Source organism: Cavia porcellus, unplaced genomic scaffold (assembly GCF_034190915.1).
Source record: "Cavia porcellus strain 051 isolate PalLab524CR breed Dunkin Hartley unplaced genomic scaffold, mCavPor4.1 scaffold_23, whole genome shotgun sequence".
NCBI classification, from domain to species: Eukaryota; Metazoa; Chordata; class Mammalia; order Rodentia; family Caviidae; genus Cavia; species Cavia porcellus.
In genome coordinates this window covers 26,404,266-26,419,988 of record NW_026947506.1, presented here as the reverse complement: position 1 = coordinate 26,419,988, position 15,723 = coordinate 26,404,266, and the positions used below count along the sequence as shown (strand labels likewise).

Below are 15,723 nucleotides of genomic sequence, written 5' to 3'. Positions count from 1 at the left end.
CCATCAGAATGAAATCTGAGAGCATGACAACCACATGCCCTGCTTTTTACATAGCATTATGACTTGAACTAGGTGTACCCCAAAAGCCTTGTTCATTCCTAGGTAGGGTTTCTGGGAGGTGATGGGATCACGGGTGTGTGATACTGGGTTAGTTCATTGATGGATTTATAATTGAGTGGGATGTTGGGAGGTGAAGCCTGTGTGGGAAGGTGGGTCATGTGTGGCCCAGAAGAGAGTACACAGATATCCCTCCTTCCTTCGTGGTTGCCCTGCTTCCTGTCTACCATGCTGTGAACGATTTATCCTCTACAATGTCCCTCTTCCAGGCCACCCTGCTAGCCAACTATGGACTGAAACCTCTGTGAACTGAGATCCCAAATCAGCCTCTCCTCCTTTAACTCATGTATGTCAGGTATTTTGTTTCAGCAATAAGGAAGTAGCTAAGACACACGAGTTCCACCCAGGTCCTATACAGTGAATGAAAGTCCTCTTTATGGTTCCTCCTTTTCAGACTCCTAAGGAACACAGTACTGCCTTTCTGGACAGAACCACCAAATTGCTTGTGACCTTCCAATGACTCTTTTCTGGAGAACTGCTAGGAAATAAACTGTGTGCAGTGGAGATCTATGAATCTGTAAGAATAGACATTGCTAAAAATCTGTCGTATTTCCTAAACATTCAACCTTACAATACAAAACAATCATACTGCTGAATCTATGGGATCTTTTCTATAAAGACCATTTCTCACGAGTGGTAGAGAAATTCCCATGAAGTACAAATCCACAGTATAGCAAATAACATTAATAATAATTAGTAACATTAATAATAGCTAACTAAAATCCTGTAGCACTGAGTATGTGCTACGTTGTTGGGCTAAATGCCCTATATATACATTTCATTTAATCATCAAAATAACCCTGTAATGTTGCAATTATTCTATTATTCAATCTGTAAGTAGTAGGGCCAAATTTTATATTGGCACTCTTAATTATTTTTGCTAGACCAGTGACACAGAAACCACACTGAAAAATGTATAATATTCTCACCAAAATGGGTCTTGACAGAAAGTGAATTTCTTACCTGGGTGAATCCATTGAATGAACCACCAGAAGCCTAAACAGAAATGGAAATCAAAGTGTGTTATTTTTTCCATCACTTTTATAGGATTAATAAATATCCATTAGACAAGTTGGACAGTAACAACTACCACAAATCATAAAATAATACAGAAGGTGATTGTATGAGCAAGTGCTTAGGAATATGAAAGGCATGTTACTTTAAATAGGCTGACAAAAAATGAAAATTATTATTATTATTATTATTATTATTATTATTATTATTATTATTTGGTACTGGGGATCAAATTCATGACCTTGCACTTGCCAGGCAAGCACTTACAATGCTGAACTAAATCCCCAGCCCATTGAAAGATTAATTTTACAATTATTGATGCTGTGTGGCTCAGTGATAACTTATGTTCTTAATAACATGATGATTCCAAATAAGAGCCAGGATAGGTGATCCCTTTTTAGGTCACAGCTAAAATCTGGTAAACTTTTCCTTCATTTCTATTACTCATCATTTAGAGAGCAGCACCTATTATCACAGTTTTAAGGGATCTGCATAGGACGACTTCATGTGTTCTTATGAAAGTAGAACCATTCTGGGAACAGTAAACAAGTCTGTTTTTCTCATGGTTTTGTGTATTTTTAGTATCCAAATTGTAAAAATGAAAGAAACTCAGAATTTGAGATGGTGAGACATATCTAATTAAGATCTCACTAATTCATAACCCAATGATTCTACTTCTTGTGATTTTTTTTTTCTTTTTTGCCAACCTATTTGTGTCTGGTTTGCACAGATTTCAAGAGGTACATGACAATCTGTCTAGGAGATAATCAGGTTTCCAAGAAGATGGTGATGGAGAATGAAGCAGGTGAAAGACATTAGGAAAAACAGAACCTACAGAAGTCTGGCTAGTCTATGCTACACACTGGGGTAAGTACCTCATCTTTATGAGCCTCTATTTCTTGATACAACATTCCATATCTCTGGTTAGCAATTTCATCTTCAGATAAGTCTGAGTTGTTGATGTCATTGTCTTGGGAACTCTCAGAACTTTCAGAGCTAGTGTTCTGGGGTATTCCCAGAACCAATGGTCTAGCCATCTCCTGGCTTTGTTCCCTACATATACCTGCTAGTAAAGCTACTTTCAGTCTTCCCTTGCTTTCAGCTAAATCTGAATGTTCCGAGCAATTATCTAAGCCTCCAACATGTCTGATAGGCCAGTGGTATTCAGAATCCAGCCAATTGGCAAATCCACTCTCTTGGCCATCTGGTATACCAGAGAACCTTGACATGTCCATATTATTCACTGGTGAATTCAAAGTTGGCTGCCAGATTTGACCTGTGTCTGTTTCCCAAATCTGCATCTCTGCAGTTCCTGGCAAGTTAACAGCATGACTATAATCCCCAGTTATTATACCTTCAGGTCTCTCTATTAAGAAATCTCCCTTACAGATACAACTATCTCTTCTGTTTGTGTCTGTTTCCGGAGAATAACTGGGGTCAGTTCTAGATGGAACTGCTACTTCATATTTCACTGATAAAACAACAGCCTGATTTTTACTCTCACCAGCTCTATGAGCATTTAACACAATCTCATCCTGAATTTCTTCAGCATCCCCACTGCTCTGTGCTGGGTGACACATTATAAAATGGGTGGGAGTGTCTGTTAAATTTTTCTTTATGTCTTTATTAGCTAAATCCCATTCCTCAAAAGTGGCACCTTCAAAGTTAGACATGGAGTCAGTCTGGGGGGGAAGATTCAAAATACCTGTATGATTGGCAGGTGTAGTTCCTGAGCCTTCTACATTTTCACAAGTATTGATTATTACTTGACTCTCATCATGTAACCCTTGGGCTCTGTCACCAAATTTACCTGCCATGTCTTTTTCTGAAAGGTCAGCTTTCTCAAAATAATTTTCAAGGGGTTTTATACTTTCCATGCATCTCACTCCCAGATCTTTCCCAGCTTCCCTTTCACTAACTTTGAAGGCCTCCTGGTCTTCTTCTGTCATAACTTTGATATCTACTGCCCTATTTCCTGTGCTTTCACATATATTCTGTTCGGATTCCTCAATACCTTCTAGTGTCTTGATATCAATAGCTCTAGTGTCTACCTTTTGACAGGTCTCCAAACCTGTCCATAAAGAATCTTCTATCTTCTGGTTTTCTTGTTCTTCATCTGCCTTTTTAACGTCTTCATGACTTTCCTGGAGCAGGCCAGCTGTTTCCATGGCTGGCACCTCTGAGTCAAGGAATTCATTTGGCTGTTTCATCTCCAAGCAAGTAGCAATAGCAACTCCAGTCCCAGGCATGGATGTCAGGGATAACTGTTCATTGTCACCTGGAGAAGCTGGCCCCAGGACATGCCCACCCTGTTCTGCTACAGTGGACCAGTCAGCAGGAGGAAGCATTCCAGTGGGTAATCTCCTGTCTTGCTCTGCTTCAGAGAGACACGCAAGGTCTTCTCCAGACCCACTTGGAGTCATTTCCTGGCTAACACTGTCTGTACTAGCATCCGGCCCCCAAGAAAATGCACCTATGCCAATTTGAGATCTTTGAATTTCTTCGGCCAACCCACTGTCTGGAGTTTCCTCCATAATCAGGTTACACAGGGAAAGACTTTTTGAAGATTCAGTCTTTGAAGTATGCAGAAGAGCAAAAGAAAAAAAAGATAAGATGAAATAGAGCATGGTAAGATCAGATGAGAAACACAAAGCTTTTCAATAGGGTAGCGCAAGTTAAACAAAACTAAAAAGTGCTTAAATTAATCAGTTTAAGGTTAAATACACAACTAACAATACAATAGGGGAAAAAGTTCATTCTCCAAAAAAATTGTATAGCAAATATATTTTTGAAATCCAGAACTTGCTGGATATTTACCTACCGGTTGTACCAGATCAGTGCTTGTCTGTGTGGTTAAAAAAAAGAAGAAAAAGAAAAAGAATTACTAAGGCAAGGGAAAAAAAATTCAGTGGGACATTAAAATCTCATGCTGTTCAAAGACAACATTCTGTTAATGGTTGTGACTTTTAGTGGTTTAGGGTTAAATTTTACAACTTAGACTTTACTCCAATTTTGTGATAAGAGTACTTTTTGCTTCAGACTACTACAGAAAAAGCACAATTTATCACAAAGAAAGCCTCTGTCACTGATATTTTAAGGCTAGTATGTAACTTCTGCATTAGTAGACTGAAATGGAAAGTTCCAAATAAATAAGCCAATCTGTGAATGCTAGCATAAGAGCCAGCACAAGAGGTCGAGAAATTACACTCTGTAACATCCTCTGATGGAGAAGCAGAATAAAATCTGCCCCAAACTCATCCTTCCCTGGGTTCTGCCTTCGAGACAGGGTGCAGATGGAAGATGAGCTGATGCTAACCACTCTGATTGCCCTGAGAGTTCTCTTAATACCCTGCCCTCAACCTACAAGCCAATTTCTGCATAGAAGGAAAAAACCCAGGAAGCTGAGATGATTAAGAACTGCGAGAAATTATGTTCTAAAAGTCACTACTACACATTCTTGTTATCATTGTATTTTCTAGCAAATTTGTCCTCTGAAATATCAAAAGCTCCTTCTAGATTATATCTTCACCCTCACCACACCCTTTCTACCTGGAGAAGAAAAATGTATTATAGGTCTAATGAAGGATGAGAAATACTGGATTGATTAAAAAATTAAAACTGTTTTCCAAGACAATCAACAGACATGAGGCTAGAATTCAAATGATCTGAATGTTAATCCATCAAACTCTTGTTATAGAGACATAAGGAGAGCAAAATAACACACTGTAAAAGGTACAATTAATCATAGACAGTTTCAACATGTTCACCTCTTCTCTGGAAAGCTTTCTTTTTTTTTTTTGGTTCTGGGGATGGGACTCGAGACCTCCTGCTTGCCAAGCAAGTGCTGTGTCACTGAGCTATACCCCTGGCCCTCAAAGTTTCCTAATGTTTCGAGAATCCTAAATAACTCAGTATAAACCTACTACTACAAATGTGTACCTTTTTGCTTCAAGAAGGAAAAAACAATAGCATCATTTCAGAAGACCAGACCCACTTGGTTTTTGCAGTCTCATGAAAAAGAAAGAAATATAAACCTCAACCTGGGATCTTATGGCCACATGAACAGAGCTCTTCTAAGACCAAGTCCCCACCCTGAGGGACATCAGGCTTGAATCTACGTCACTGATGTTCTAATTTTACAGTACTGATGCAGCACCACAAATGTCTTTCTTAGCTCCATATTCAAGACACAATTCACTTTGCATGACAGCTTAAGTAAATGGATAACCTCAGCAGTAAAATCTACATTTTAAAACATGCCCACTTTGGGTCAAATACTCTATAAATATTATCTTATTTAACTATCCCACAGTCCCCTAAGGTAGGCCTCATTCTCCTTATTTTACATATAAGAAAAACTGAGACTTACAGAGTTTTAGAAATTGCTCCAAGTCACAAGATTATGAATATCAGAGTCAAGGCTCAGATCCAGGCTATCTGGCTCTCAAGTTCAAATTGTTGTTAAACAAGCTTCATTGAACATAGTGATACAAATGATGAAATAATGGTTCCTATTATGCACTCTTTGCTTATATTCTATTTAAAAGCAAGTACATATATGTACGACCTTATTACAACAGGTGCTCTGGTTACCAACCTCCTAGAAAGAACCAAAAGGGCACAATGCCACATTCTTGGTCTCCAACCTCCAGCAGTTCAGGCCATTGGCATACTGTTCTCTATAAGGATCTCCAGGTTCTAGATATTCTAGTTATGCAGAGAACGTCCAGGGACTAATTATTGTTTTAGAGAAAAAACTGTTGTCAAAAGTATAAAATACCATATTATTTTTCAAACTGGTCTTACCGTCCATAGGTCCCATGGCAATGTCTGAAAGAAAACAAACAAAATTGCTCTTAGTATACAAATGCCACGCATTTAAAAAATATATGGTGAGGGGCTGGGGATTTAGCTCAGTGGCATAAATGCCTGCCTTGCAAGCAGGCAGTCGTGAGTTCGATCCCCAGTACTGATAAAAAGGAAAAAGACAAAAAAAATTTTTCTCCAAAAAATATATGGTGAGAGGGTGGCAAATACCAAGAGATGATGAAGGTTTTTGGGATTGTAAAAATGTTTTACTTTTTGAAAATTTTCTTTGTCTTCTTTTTTGAGACAGGATTTTGCTATGTAGTTCAGGTTGGCCTTGAACTCTGTATATAGTCTAAGCTGGCCTCAAACTCATGGTGATCCTCCCGGCTCAGTCTCCCAGGTGCTGGGATTACAGGCATGCATCAACACACCCTGCACTGTAAATATTTTCTTAAGATTTCAGTAAAACATTCTTCAATAGAACTTCCTTTGGTGATAGAAATATTTCATCTATAATCCAATATGGTAGACACTAACCATGTGTGGACAGTTGGCATTTGAAATATGCTCATAAAACAGAGCCAAATTTTAAATCTTACATAATTGTACTTTTTAAAGTTTAAATAGTCACATGTAGCTAGTGGCTACCATATTGATTAGGATAGTGTTAATCAATCTGCCTTCTGCTATGTAAGTGGAAAAAACTATACTATATTTGAAATACGGTGAATAGGGTTGCCTTGGTACATATGCACTATTAAAATGTTGAAATATTAGAGTTTATCATATCTTTGAGAAATTGCAGATACTAATTTTTGTTAATGTTATTCCTTCCCTCATTTCACTGAAGAAATCCTATGACCAACCTGATTATAAATGAATTCCAGAAAGTAGTTCTTCAATATATGAATTAGATATCACACAGTTCCATTAGTTGGTAATGATGCAAATCCTAAGGGTGTCCACTAAGTCATATGAATAAATTACACTTTTGATTGGGATTTCAATGATAAATCTTATTGACCCTAAAGAATGAATTTCCATGGTCCAAGGGCCTTCTACGATGACAGTGGGGAGAGTAGGGGACACCTATTATTCTTATTTTCCCTGTGGTTGAGAACTGATGTTAAAGGCTCATGTTTTTGTGACCAGATTCATGTTTACCCACTTTTTTTAAGTCACTAAATGTGAACAGTGAATGAGAGAGCCCAAAATTTGAAAGCACGATCATTTCCAAGGGAGAGTGTAGATGTTACATTTTGGAATAAAGAGATAAGGGGCCTGTGGTTGTCCCCACATTTAGCTGGGGTCGATCCTAACAGCACAGCACTATTAGCCCTGCATCTCTACTGCTCAGCACCTTCCTACAGGATCATGAAGATAAGAAGGCAGAACAGATCTGTTTTGTACATTAACTCCTCCAGCATTCACTATGCCTTTTCTGACTATCCAGATGGATTTCTGTCTCTTCGCCTGACAGCCCGTTAAGAAACATAGATCATAAAAGCTGCACACCTCCACAGAATGCAGACAGCACCTACATTTTCTCCAAAGGAAGGGAGCAATGTGAAACATGTGTTTATCACCCCACAGGATGCTGAAAGGATGTGTTAGTGCATGTGGATCATAAGACAAGCTATACTGCTAGTAAGTAGGATGTCAGTTGGGAAGAAGGGGTCAGCAGTGGGTAAAGGAGATCGTTATGTGCAAAGGCAAAAGAGGCTGCAGGATGTAACAGCCCTGGGTGATCGCTCGCACAGACTAAGACTTTCTTATCAGCACATGAAGAAAGAAGGGAGCAGGACCTGGGACTGCTCTGCAGTGAGGTGACTCAGCTACAACCAACAGGACCCCAGCAGAGTCTATTACCTGGCCATGAAGAAAAACAGGGAGGCATAGAGCTGGCCCTAATTGCAGTACTGTGTTTCCTTCAAAATGAATACTTAAGAAAATATAATGCAGTTTTTTTTCTAATTTAATTTTTGATTTGAAAGAATCCTTTAACCCAAGCACAGTGGTAGAGATCTGTAATCCAAGCTACTCAGGAGACTGAGGCAGGAAGAATACTAAAGTCAGGAGCAGCCAGTTCCCAAACTAGAAAATGTGGAGATTCTCAAACACATATAAATATTCTTTAGTCTTAAAGTCACACAACATTGTATGATTTATGCATTAATTCAATTATGAATTGTTATAAAATTATTCTCTTGATTCAAATTTGTATATAGACACGCTGTGGAATCTCTTACTTAGTAATCATTGCACCTACCAGGGAAACATACACCAGTCATGAAAGTAATGAACTATGCAGACTAAGGCAGAGAAAGTTTCATGAATTCTGCTGGCTGCCCTCAGTGACAAATCCCTGAGAAAAGATACTGAATTACATGGATGTTTTTTTCTGCTATTTGGAGGATGCCAAGGTAGAGCAGAGCCTTCAAACTTGCTGACAATGACTACTTTAACCTTTCTCAAAATATACTTCATTAGAGAATATTCCAGTGAATGCTAACACAAGTTTGCATTAAAACAGATTTCTGCAGTCAAACATATTTGGGGAAGTTTAATTTAAAATACCCAAACAGTTTTTTTTAAAGTAACTGCATAACCTCTCAGAGTCCTTAATATTAAATGTACATTATGGATCTCCTAAAAAAGTTAATAGAGACAGCTTCTTGAAACATTTACCTATGAAATCCATTTTTCAAAGCACTTGAAAGCTAGTTTCCAGCCTACTTAATTTCCTATTTTAAAACAGAAATCCAGTTACATTCCAGAATAAAGAATGCATTAGAAAGCAACTTTATTTATTGAGTTCATATTTAGCAGATTGATACCAGGGGTTTTCTATAAAGTATCAACACAGCTTCCAGACCAGGAAATTGGGCTAGGTCTCAAGTCCTAATCTGGGTTTCACAATATATTTTTTTGTATGTGAGACAGGGACTTACTATGTTACCCAGGCTGGCCTCAAAGTTAGGCAGTCCTCCTGCCTTGGCTTCCAGGGTCCTGGGATTACAGGCATGTGTCACTGCATCTGGTTTAAAGTCCACTTTCACTAATTAATTTGCAGTATACTTTGTATCTTTAGATTTGCCCAAACTCAAATAGGAGGCCCTAAAATTGGTCAAAATATTAATAAGAGCTACATATGGTTTGTCAAATTTTGAATCAATTTTCTTCCCCTAGCATAGGAAAGTATAAACTCAGTATATCCTAGAGGAATCACTTGTAGGTCATCAGAGCATATATCATAAGCATCTCCCTGCCAGAGATCTTGTAGCAATCACTACTGGCATGGGAAAAATGCTGTAAGGAAAGGATGGACAAAAAGAGCAAGGCCAGCATGACGTCACACACACACACACACACACACACACACACACACACCCCCCAGGATCGCAGAAGGGGACTTCTGCAAGATGCAAGAGGAGCACACAATCCTGAGTTCCAAGGTTGTAGAAACTGCTCTTAGAGTAGAGTCTCATGATTACTTCAAAGATGCCTTAACTTACCAAATATTGGAGAGAAAAACAGAAAGCAGGAAGAAGAATGAATTTAAAGCCAAAAGAAAAAGCTTCCTTGGAGAAACCATAATACATATATCATGCAGACCTAGATACTTTTTTTTTTGTCTTTTTCATTTTTATCGGTACCAGGGATCGAACTCACAACCACCTGCTTGCAAGGCAGATGCTTATGCCGCTGAGCTAAATCCCCAGCCAGACCTAGATACTTTTGCAAGCAAATGGCAGCACTGATAATTACCCTGCAAGAGACAATTTCTGCACGAACTAGGAAGTATGGATAAGCCATTCTGTAAGAAAAGAGAGCTAATAAAGTAGAAAAGTGTCTAACAGTTGTCATTGAAAAGGTCCTCTTTCTAAGAAAGTAGATAATAGTCATTGAAAGGCACTGAGGACATCAGTTACCCCACTGAGCTTATCAAACATTTTGAAATATTATTCTCTAAATCCAAAAATCATTTGATACCTGAGACATGGGTGAGTGGGTCACTCCAGCAGAACCTGCCGGTGTCACTTCGGGCTTGAAAGGGTCAAAGTCCAGATCTAGCAAAGTCTCCTCTTTCTTCACTTCAGTGACTTCATTCTGTTAAAACAAAACAAAATATGCATTAGCTCGAATGTGCTATACTGCATGGTATATCCCACGGAGAAGCTAATAACTTTACTCTGTATCCTCCAAGGGTGTTCTGATAGTTTAGCACTGAAGCAGCTCATCCACACGCTTCCGGGAGTTCAACTAAATGTGGGAAGAGGAAATACATCCAACTCTGGCCAAATATAACCAAAGTCTTCCTGGAATAGGTCCCAGGTTCCAGTTCTTGTCCTTTGTACAGCTGTACGTTCAGCCAAGAAAGAATGCCTTTGAGAGATAACCTAATGCCAAGTAGATGCAAGGAACCTCCGTCTGTTATAGCTTGCATCTAGATGGCCCCCAGCAGCTGCAAACACTCATAAGGGGGTCTATTCAGAGCCAGCTGGATCTAGCGTATAATACTGGGATTAAGAGTGCTCCATTCTGGGTGTGGGGGGCACTGCCCAAAGGGCAGGTAAGCTGGATGAAATATAAAGGCAGGCTTGCGTGGTTGCTGCTACACTGTCTCCTGCTTGATTGCCATGGATTGTTTCTCCTCTGCCATGACACTCCATCTTAAAGCCAGAAGATTATGAACTGAAACTGATTCTTGATCCCACCTGCAGATCCCACCTGCAGATCAGGAGCTCTTCTGGATAGGCTGAAGCCATACACAACAGCGACTGACAGCTACAAGCAAACAAGCCACTGATTTTTATATGTTTAAATATCTCACTCACTAGACAGAACAAAACTAAATATGAATCTTGACACCTCTCAATCCATCCTCTTCCAGCCTTTGCAAATGTGGATATGAGATGATGTCCTTTAGTCAATGGAAACACTTCAAGTCATACTCTGTGGTCTAGTGGTTGAAATGAGGGTGATTCTCAAATTCAGAAAAATAATAAGCAACTATTACATTCTATAGCCTTTCCAGGTTAAAAGAGAAGAATACAAAGGAAGTGGAGCCTTCTAAGTGAGACACAGTCTCCAGCAGTTAGATCTTTCAAAGTCGGCTGCAGACCATCTCGTGACATGCAGCAGAAAGCTATGAAAGGCACGGGTGAAGAAGCACCTTGGGGTCCTGCACAAATCACCAGTGAAGCCCAGGTAAAAACTGGTGCTGCCTTTCTTGAAGGCTTCCTCTTCCTGTCTGCCCATCCCAATCTTAACTTTTCCCATCGCCTTTATGCAGTAACACCAGCAAAAGTTAATACTGCCAGAAGGCTTTAGGGTATTCTCCCGAGTTTGTAATTTCCCAAAGTGCTTTGATTCTCCCTTCTCCCAGCATGAAGGGTCCTTACCTGGGAGCCAGCAAATTTCAAATAAAAAACATTTAACAAGAAAGAACACTCGTGAACTTCAAATTTACTTCAGAAATAGTCTATGTGTCACATTCTAGCCACTTCAGGTGTCCTGTCTCCTAAATAGGGAGACCCTCAGCTAAGTACCCAGAATTTGAAAAGAGCAAAGTTTCTAGTTGTGATAGAATTGGGAGGGTACTCCTGGAGGGCTCAGGTCAAAGCAACCAAGTAAAGGGCATCTTTATCCTCAAACATATTCAGTGTGAAAATTCCGGTAGCAAAAAAGAGAATGAAGCCAAATAGTAGCAAATACAAGGGACAGCACAACCTGAAAATTAAAGATGTTAAAGTTTGATGTCAGGGTAACTCATCAGTTTTGGGGAAGATCTTTGGCTCTAACACAACTGTCCATGGAAGTATCTGTGTGTCCACAGACATACGATTTGCCCATAGACTGATAAACATACAAATCCCCTCTTACCAAAGAAACAGCTAATCCACATTTCATAATTTATCAAACTGAGCATCCTTTACAAACAACAGGTGATAAACAGTGTCACAAAGTACCATGGCTCTTGATAAATATCCTTGAAAGTGATGAAGAATCATGATTTGCCATCGTATTGCTCCTGAATTTTGATTTTCTGAATGGTTATTTTCAACTCACTATCTTTTGTGTTATCAAGGGGATGTGACAATCACCAAGACATTAAATACACTCTTTGTACTCATGTGTGCAGTAATTACAGCATTATCTTAGCACCTCCTGCAAAATGTAAATATTCCTTCTGATCCTAGAGGAAACGATATTGGCCTGACATCTCTGGGAACTTCCACTCAAAGAGGCAGTTTCCGCGGCACTGGGAGAAGTGCTGGAGGTCACAACCATTCTGGTGTCTATGAGGCAACACAGCCTGCTAGAGGGATAGGTATACAGGTAGCTGCAGCCAGAAAGGATGGCCCAGGAGTCTACAAAAGCAGAGGGAACTCTGGCATTCCCATTTTCCTAGTCCTATCATTGAGAGGACCCTGCTAATGCAGCAATATAAAAAATAATGGAACAAATAAGAATTAACATATATACAGGGATTCACTGAAGTTCTTCTGCAAAGCAACTGGATGTAACCTGTGGCACTAACCAGAGGTCTGCACATCCAGTTAATAGAATACTATGGTTAAGCGTGGCTTTACAAATATGTTATTTTGATATGAAAAATTCTTGCCAGAACTTTAATGGAAGTTAGAATTATATTACAATACATTCTGAATTTTATGGTACAAAACTGATGCACACTCAGAGAAAAAGAAGTTTATAACAAAATAAACCAAAATGTATTTAGTTATCACTAGTTTTTTCCTTTTATATTTTTCACTATATTTTCAATTTTCTATGAATATTATAAACTACTCAATAAAAATGAGTATTTAAATTCTATATATGTCCCATTTAAGAAAGCTTTATATGTACAAAGTAAATAAAATAAGCCTGAGTGAAAATTGAAAATATATTCCTGGCTTTTATATCTGCCACATTCTCTAGTGTTGTCCACAAAAAGACACCAAGGTCCTGTCCTGTCCTGTCCTGTCCTGTCCTGTCCTTTCCTTTCCTTTCCTTTCCTTTCCTTTCCTTTCCTTTCCATTCCTTCCCTTCCCTTCCCTTCCCTTCCCTTCCCTCTCCTCCCTTCCCCTCCCCCTCCCTTCCCCCTCCCTCTTCCCCTCCCCTCCCCTCCCCTTCCCTTTCCTTTCCTTTTTCAGTTGGAAACTGAACCGAGGGTCTTTGCACAGACCTACACTCTTGGCCTTTTTTATTTTGAGACACGATCTCACTAAATTACTAAATTGTTTCAAGCTGGCTCAAACTTGCAATCCTCCCATCGTGGCCTTCCAGAGTGTTAGGATTTCAGGCCACCATGATACTCTCCTAATCGCAACCTGTTTCTGTACCAGACACTCACCTGGGAAGGTGTTGTCACACTGATTTCTGGAACGAAGTTATCCTCAAAGAAATTGATGATATTCTCCTGCTGTAGTTCCTTTGTTGGGGTGACTTTTGGCAGAGGTGGAACAGGTGGCCCTTTTCTTGTCTGCAAAGTACCAAATACAAACATTCAAACAGAAAAAGAGCAGGTGAGCCATAAAGAAATGTCACATCAAGAGGGCTGGATAAACACATCTAACTCTGAAACTTGTATCTGTGTATAGGAAGGATCTTACTGAATTAGGTTAAGAATGCTATGTGGGTGGTTCCCTGACCACTGACAAGCTATAGTCCCACAGGAAGGTCTTAGGCTATGTGCTATGGTTTAGATCCAGAATGTTTCCCAAAAGTTTCATGAGTCCAGAGGTGGCTTTTGGAAAGTGATTGGTGATTGGGTCATGACAGCATTACAGTCATTCGCGGGTTCATCCATTGTTGAGTTCATAGCTAAATGTGTTGTTAGGAGGTGGCATCTGGCCAGAGACCATAAAAGGTGTGACCTCAAAGGCTATATCTTGCCCCCGATCCTTCATGAGATGAGCATCTCTTCTCTGCCAGTCCCTTCTACTTGCTATTTCTACCTTGGAGCCAATCAGCCATGGACTGAATCCTCTTAAATCCATGAACCAAAATAAACCTCTTTTAACTGCTGGATGTCAGGTATTTTGTCCCACAGAATGGAAAATGATGAATAATCTATAAGATGGTAGTCTTTCTCAACACAAGCACAGACAGGGCTGCAGGTCCTTTAAGGTTATGTTAAAGCAATACCTTCACATAAGTATACTGAAAATTATTTCTCCTTTCAGCAATAAAATAGAATTTTAAAACTAAAATCAGGCAACTTTTCTTTTGAATCATTGAGATCAACTTAGGCAACTTTCATCTCACTTCCCACTCATAATTTTGAGATAAAACAAGTTTATCTGTTGCACATATCTCTATGTGACTCTTCTTAGTTTAGTGTACTCAGGAAAGCTTTTGCTGTACTAGGAACTCAAGATTTTCACGTAGGAATTTAATTGTCATCCAAAGTAAAAAAAAAAAAATAAGGATGGAAATTTTTTTTCTTTATCACGTTTGCCTAGCTTTCACTATCTCATTTTTGATCATTTGATGCACATAATTTTATCAAGTAGCTACTAGTGTGAAATTAAATATAAACATTAATTTTCTCGTGGTGGTTTTATACTAAGTATAATCAAAAATACTAGGAAAATGGTTTCAAAGAATCTTGAATGATTAAAAGATACTTTTTCCAGCAGTGTGGATTGAACCCTGGGTTCATATACACTAGACAAGAACTCTACCAATGAGCTACACACCCACCTGAAGAGGATTTTGAGAGCAAGAAATGAGAGAGGAGGTGGGCATGCTAGTCTGAAGAAGTTGAGATGTTAAATCTCGAGAAAGTCAAACATTGAGCATTATCAGAATATAAAAGTTAAATAAAAAGACGGATTTCTTAACGGTAATCACAATGAGTTCCCTTATTCCCTGTTACATGTGCTCTCCTCATACCTGTGAAGGTGACCTGGGTCGTGCAGGGGCAGGAGACGCAGGTGCTAGCGTGTGGTTGGGACTGGCTGTTGGGCTGGGTAGGGGTGAAGGCTCCTCAGGAGGTGACGGCGTCTTTGCAATGCGCAGAGGACCCGAATCACTACACAAACATGGAATTAAGCAAAAGGCCTTCTGAGAAATGGGATTCATTTGATCTGGATGCTCCATCACAGAGAAATCTTGACATTTAATAGGTATTGTCTGCTACCTGGCTCTCTGCTTGCAGTTTATTTTGGTCATTAGACACAGTGATAAATGGTGCCACTTCCTATACTCTGTGAGCCAGATCCTGCTCATCTGTTATCTGCCTTCACAGTAGACATGCATTATTGTCCCCACTTGCAGGGAAGAAGAGTGGAGCAAACAGAGGTTTAAAAAAATAAAATCCAATATCCCTCAGTGATTTAGAGCAGGATTCCCAGTTCTGGACCATAGATTAATATAGTTCACTGCTCATTAATAACTTGGGTTGCACAATAAGACTAATAGGTAAGCTGAAAAAGATTCATATGTATTTGTAGTGCTCCTCAGCACCTCCTGAGTTCCACCTCCTGTTAGAACCGTGGGGCATTAGGCTCTCATAGGAGGTAGAACCCTACTGCAAACCGTCCATGTAGGGATCTAGGTGGCATGATCCTTTGGAGAATCCAATGCCTGATGATCTGAGGTGGAGCTGAGGTGGCGATGCTAGCTCTGGGGAGCAGCTGCAGATGCAGATGAACATTAGCAAGGAGATCTGAATGCATGATAAATAAACTACAATTAAAGCATCCTCAAACCATCTATCTGTTCTTCCTACCCCAAAGCATCATCCCCCCAGCCATGGACAAAGTGTCTTCC

The 15,723-nt window shown here is 39.5% G+C and overlaps 1 protein-coding gene across 4 annotated transcripts in view; it reads right to left on the bottom strand.

Moving 5' to 3' along the window:
• Amph (amphiphysin) overlaps positions 1 to 15,723 on the bottom strand; it is a 211,326-nt gene that overhangs the window by 34,119 nt on the left and 161,484 nt on the right. For 2 of the 4 annotated variants that reach the window (XM_063233940.1, XM_063233941.1), the window contains exons 10-16: positions 14,845 to 14,983; positions 13,301 to 13,429; positions 9,934 to 10,050; positions 5,938 to 5,961; positions 3,953 to 3,976; positions 3,183 to 3,704; positions 1,081 to 1,113 (exon numbers count right to left, since the gene is read on the bottom strand). In XM_063233940.1, coding sequence (XP_063090010.1) covers positions 1,081 to 1,113; positions 3,183 to 3,704; positions 3,953 to 3,976; positions 5,938 to 5,961; positions 9,934 to 10,050; positions 13,301 to 13,429; positions 14,845 to 14,983 — 988 coding nt within the window. The remainder of the gene's footprint in view (positions 1 to 1,080; positions 1,114 to 3,182; positions 3,705 to 3,952; positions 3,977 to 5,937; positions 5,962 to 9,933; positions 10,051 to 13,300; positions 13,430 to 14,844; positions 14,984 to 15,723) is intronic. The other 2 variants (XM_063233942.1, XM_063233943.1) reach the window with 1 other exon arrangement.